The sequence below is a fragment of the Rhamphochromis longiceps genome, linkage group LG3 (genome assembly GCF_057381845.1).
Source record: "Rhamphochromis longiceps isolate RC_006_pf linkage group LG3, R_longiceps_female_GT1.1, whole genome shotgun sequence".
Taxonomy (NCBI): Eukaryota; Metazoa; Chordata; class Actinopteri; order Cichliformes; family Cichlidae; genus Rhamphochromis; species Rhamphochromis longiceps.
In genome coordinates, this window is record NC_140559.1 from 8,276,312 (window position 1) to 8,282,311 (window position 6,000).

General features: G+C 45.2%; 1 protein-coding gene across 6 annotated transcripts in view; it reads left to right on the plus strand.

Moving 5' to 3' along the window:
• The window catches only part of LOC146672708 (stonustoxin subunit beta-like), a 60,454-nt gene extending 55,081 nt beyond the window's left edge, over positions 1-5,373 (plus strand). For 2 of the 6 annotated variants that reach the window (XM_085388810.1, XM_085388801.1), the window contains 2 exons: positions 2,514-2,560; positions 2,709-5,373. In XM_085388810.1, coding sequence (XP_085244936.1) covers positions 2,514-2,560; positions 2,709-3,244 — 583 coding nt within the window. In that variant the 3' untranslated portion in view covers positions 3,245-5,373. The remainder of the gene's footprint in view (positions 1-2,513; positions 2,561-2,708) is intronic. The other 4 variants (XM_085388784.1, XM_085388792.1, XM_085388817.1 and 1 more) reach the window with 2 other exon arrangements.
• The last annotated feature ends 627 nt before the right edge of the window (positions 5,374-6,000 follow it).

The window sequence follows — 6,000 nt, forward strand, 5'->3', positions numbered from 1 at the left end:
GATGGAGCGAGCGTTCAAGAGCGCAATCCGATTAAAAGCTGGCAGCGCAGGTTTCCCATCAGCTTGTCGGAGTGGAATTGACAGCAAATTGTCCGCGTGCGAGGTCTCCAGCAGCGCCACGGAACCGGCGGGGCCAACCACCAGTTGTGCTATGCGGGCTGTGAGGGCGCAGTGGTGGGGGGATAATCGGCAAAATCCAGAGCATCGGATGGGCAGGTCCACGCTGTAGTGGCTGCAAGTACGTGTTTCCAATCAAATCCGGAAGGGTAACTGGCAGCAGAAACCGGGGACGCCTCCAGACGAGTCGGGAGATCTCCGATCTGTAGGCTCGTCTGATGTGTACCTGGATGCCGGCCCTACAGCCTCTTTTCCTCGATTTCTTCTTGGAATTGCTTAGAGCACGTTTCGCCGGTAGCAAGAAGTAATCCGGTGAGGTGGAAGAGTGCACAAATGGTGGGGGGAAACTTTTTCTATAACTGTCCCAGTCATCATAAAGACGTTCCATAGACTCTTTGATGTGGAGCAAGGAAGAACGGTCATAAATCACAGCAGCATAGCTCCATATATTAAACGTCAGGGCTGATATAAAAGCATAAAATACAATACAGCGTAGGCAGGTAGACGTCAAGCCGAGCAAAGGCGCAATCTTCCTGATGCGTAGCAGGGTGTGAAATTAGCAAGTGTAGCAAGTTAGAAATATCCTGTCTCAGAGTGACGCTGAAAAACTAGTTCATGCATTTATTACTTCCAGGCTGGACGACTGTAATTCATTATTATCAGGATGTCCTAAAAATTCCCTGAAAAGCCTTCAGCTAATCCAAAATGCTGCAGCAAGAGTCCTGACAGGGACTAGAAAGAGAGAGCAGATTTCTCCTGTTTTGGCTTCCCTTCATTGGCTTCCTGTTAAATCCAGAATTCAAAGTCCTGCTCCTCACATACAAGGTCTTAAATAATCAGGCCCCATCTTATCTTAATGACCTTGTAGTACCATATCACCCTATTAGAGCACTTCGCTCTCGCTCTGCATGCCTACTTGTTGTTCCTAGAGTATTTAAAAGTAGAATGGGAGGCAGAGCCTTCAGTTTTCAGGCCCCTCTTCTGTGGAACCAGCTTCCAGTTTGGATTCGGGAGACAGACACTATCTCTACTTTTAAGATTAGGCTTCAAACTTTCCTTTTTGCTAAAGCATATAGTTAGGGCTGGACCAGGTGACCCTGAATCCTCCCTTAGTTATGCTGCAATAGACGTAGGCTGCCGGGGGATTCCCATGATGCATTGAGTTTTTCCTTTCCAGTTACCTTTCTCACTCACTATGTATTAACAGACCTCTCTGCGTTGAATCATATCTGTTATTAATCTCTGCCTCTCTTCCACAGCATGTCTTTATCCTGTCTTCCTTCTCTCACCCCAACCAATTAAATCAGATGGCCCTGCCCCTCCCTGAGCCTGGTTCTGCCGGGGATTTCTTCCTGTTAAAAGGGAGTTTTTCCTTCCCACTGTCGCCAAAGTGCTGCTCATAGGGGGTCATATGATTGTTGGGTTTTTCTCTGTATCTATGAAGCGCCTTGAGGCGACTTTTGTTGTGATTTGGCGCTATATAAATAAAATTGAATTGAATTGAATTGAGAGAGGTCGTACCTTCTCTTACTGATTTATGGTATAGGAGGACACCTGGTTAAGTATAAGAGCCCTTTGTTAGGGGGACCACTGGACTCGTAGCACCAGCTTTGGGGAGTCTTCACAGGGTCACATCTGGAACACACACACACACACACACTATGCACAGACTGGTACTCTTTGTTCGTACCTGTGTAAGACGTCATATGTTAATGAACTTGTGCATATTCATGTAACTCAATAAAGAGCAGTGTTACGAGGGAGCAGACGAGAGCGACTGAGGTCAAGTGAAGGAACGGCGCTGTCACAGTTCTCTCCCTCATGAATTGTCTGCTTCCAGCGGTGGGTCTGTGCTAGACGACCCATCACCAGCTTTTTCCACTGGTTACCAGTACGTGGTAGAATCCACTTCCAGATCTGGTTGTCTTTAAATCTGTGAATGGATTGGCTCCATCTTATCTCTCTTTAACAAAATAATCCAAGTGGAGCCCTCAGGTCTGCAGATAAGCAGCTTCTGACCAGAACTAGACGTAAAAACAGAGGTGAGCTTTATCGATGGCTGCAGCCAAACTCTGGAACAGTCGCCCTTCACATCAGGTCGTCACCAACACTCGACATTTTTAAAAGCCGGTTGGAAACACATTTGTACTCTGTAGCTTTCAATCCTGACCAGTCTTTATAGTCATTACTGTGTATGTTTCCTATTTTCTCTCTACTCTGTGCAGCACTTTGGCTCAACCTGTTTTTAAATGTGCTGATAAATAAATGTAGATTTCTTTGAATAAAACAGTGGAGCCGAGCTTTGAGCTCAGTGTGTAACAGTGTGTGTGTGAGAGCCATGTAATGTCCATGTGTGCATGCTGACTGCGCTGCTCTGACCCCCCTCCTCCTTTCAGGGTGGAGCCTGCTGGAGTCCGATGGTTGAGACCAGGTCTGAGGAAGTGTAAGTGTGTTTTTAATGGGATTCATGAAAACAAAGCAGCACACATTCAACCATCTTCATCATGTCAGGAGTCATCATCAAAGTGTCAATCAATGAACAGATGATGGATCAATAACTGCAGCTGGATTGTGTTTGTTCTCTCCATCAGATTCCTGTCAACTCACAATCGACACAAACACAGTGCACACAAAGCTCCAACTGTCTGACAACAACAGGAAGGTGACACGTGTGGAGGAGGTTCAGTCATATCCTGATCATCCAGACAGATTTGATGTTTATCAGCTGCTGTGTAGAGATGGTCTGACTGGTCGCTGTTACTGGGAGGTCGAGTGGAGAGGAAACGTTTATATATCAGTGAGTTACAGAAGCATCAGAAGGAAAGGAAACAGAGTTGACTGTTTGTTTGGAAACAATGATCAGTCCTGGAGTCTGAGCTGCTCTGATGATGGTCCTCATTCTGTCAGGCACAATAGCAGATCAACATCCATCTCCTCCTCCTCCTCCTCCTCCTCTGTCTCTAACAGAGCAGCAGTGTATGTGGACTGTCCTGCTGGCACTCTGTCCTTCTACAGAGTCTCCTCTGACACTCTGATCCACCTCCACACCTTCAACACCACATTCACTCAAACTCTTTATCCTGGGTTTAGAGTCTGGTCTCGTGGTGGCTCAGTGTCCCTGTGCTGAGTGGAGTGTAAAGAGTGTCTCCTGTTAGAGAAACACTCTGACTGTTGAACAGATAGTTCAGTCTGTACATGTCTGTCTCTTTCACTCACAAACACGTTTTCAGATTCATGGATTCAATCAGTTGATGTTTGAAACTCTTCTCAATGATTCCTTGTAAACTTCTTCCTCTTCAGTCACAAACAAACAGGAAGTGATGTCACATGTGTTCCTGTCCACACAGCAGAATGAGTCTATTGCTGACAGTGATGTACAAACAGAGTGAGCATTTCTGAGGCCCAAAATAAACTGAGTAGTTCACTGAATGAACAATGGACTGTGAGCTCAGTTCCTTCATCATTAGTATGGATTATATATGTATATGTATTATATTAGTATCATATATATCAGGTGCTGCTGCTTTCAGTCATTGTGCAAATGTGCTGTTTGTAAGGTTGTAAAGCTGCAGTCAGCTGAGACTGAAGAAGTCACCTGATCAGTGAGCAAACGTTTCTGAAAACGTCCAGATGAACAGAATCAACCTTTTGGGATCAGCCAGCAATGCAGCATCATTGTTGTTCAGCTTCAGAGGTTTGCAGGAATGAACTGATGACCAGAAACAGCTGCAAAGTCCAAGAAAATACCAGCTGGAGTTCAGCTGCATTTGAAGAAGTCAAAGAAAAGTAAGGATGGCAAAGGGCGACGTTTTCTTCCAAAGAACTGAAAACATGGTCGACGCCTCATTAGAAGAATCATCTGGACGTTTGTGAGGAACTCTAACCAAGAAAGCAACGTCACACAGATCCAACAGACAGTTTCCATGACTGCAAGTGTTGAGTGGAAAAATGCTACATTGCATTATTGCATCCTCTCACCACAGGAGGCGCTGTTGGCACCACTGATTGCTGATCAGCTGTTCTCTGATGATCTGATTGATACTGTGAGGAGAACCAAGGTGCAGTCAAAGAGTCCAGTCTGTCCTCACAGATGTGAACATGTGCTTTCATCAGGTCTGCTGTCAGCTAGCAGGCTCACATCAGAATCACTGTTCCTGAAAAACACAGTCTGTGTGACATCATCAGTCAGCTGATGGTCCCAGATCTGAATGGTTTCTGTCTCTACTGAGGAAGTCAGAGAATATCACTGAGGTGTGGATCAGGTCTGAGTGAGCTGTGGAGGGACAGCTTTAAACAGTCCACAGGTCTCACGTCCTGCTCAGTCTGGTAGCAGATACCTCGTATTGTTCCAGATGTGCTGACATCAGCAGCAGCAGCACAGCTGTGTGATACCATGAATCTCAGTTATTGATCCAACACACAGTAAATACAAAGATCAGGATTTCTGAGAGTAATCATTATGAGTCTGAACACATGATCACTGAATGTTAGTCTCCACAATAATAAGCTAACACAAGCAAACACAGCTTTCAGCTCTTATTTTGAAACTGGCTTATTTAGAGAGCTGTGATGTGAGCGTGCCTGGCTCTGAGGCACTTGGGTCAGCCTCTGTTGTTTAGAAGTGTTACAGACTGTGAATGACACAGACCTGTCAGTTTCCATGTTTGTCTGTAACACAGCTCAGGGGCTCCATGCTGAACGCATCCATCCAGTGTTATTGATCCAGGACTGATACCAGCATTGGGATCAATACTACAACACACAATCACATGTGTCCACGTGATGCAGTTTGAAGAGCAATCAGATGTCTCTGTATGAGGAGGCGGGGTCACAGGAGGTTCAGAGAAACTCTGCAGCAGCATCATCAGCTCACATGGAAACTTTGATGATTCACTTCTGTGGTGTTTTTACAGAAACACGTCACAAAATTAGCTCCACCTGTTTTGTGAGCTTTGAGTTTCTTGTCTTCATCCTGGATTCTTGTGTTGCTGTTTTTACACACAGCAGATATTTCCTGGTTGCTTCCTTGATGACCACATGAAGCTTTCTGAAGCTTGGATTGAAAACGCTTCATTACTCAAAGCTTTCCAACACAGGCCTCTGTGCTGCCATCTGGTGGACAAACATGTGAAGTGCAGCGTGAAGCTACAAATGAAACTGCTTCAGCTACGTTTATATATAACATACTATAACCTATATAACTATATGTATATGCATTCATCAATAAATATCTAAATAAATCAAAAACTCCATGTTTGTTCTTTCATCATGTGACCTCTGCTCATCCATCTCTGTGTGTATCAGGATACATTTAGTTCATAATACACAGAAAAATCAGAGTTATTACCTGTAATAAATGTGAAAGTAAAGATTCCTGCAGTGATAACCAGGCAGGACTGAAACACATCCAAGCTGTCACCACGGTAACAGCACCGTCCATCCACAGGTGAGGGGAGGAGCAAAAAGAGGGACTTTCACCATGTTATACTAAAAACACTCAACTAATGTTTCTAATATGAAACAAATAAGCCCACATTAATGTGAGCATTTATTAAATAATAATGATCTCATTTCCATAGCAGAGAAAACTGTGGTGTTGTCAGGGTTCCTGGGTCGGTGACCCAGTGTTTTCAGTTGTCTTTATGTTCAGTACACCCACACCTGTCCCGGCGCCTAGGCTGAGGGCAGCCAGAATCCAACCTGACCATCCCAGAGGCCCAGCCGAGGCTCTCCAGCCAGTGCCCTCATGCTCTGTGACACAGGCACTGGCTTTACTAGCCCAGGCTGTAGCTTTATCTGCCACACTAGCTCAGTCTATAGCTCAGCCATCAGCCACACCAACCTCAGCTCCGTCGTCAGCCTCGCCTACCTCTGTTCATCCCT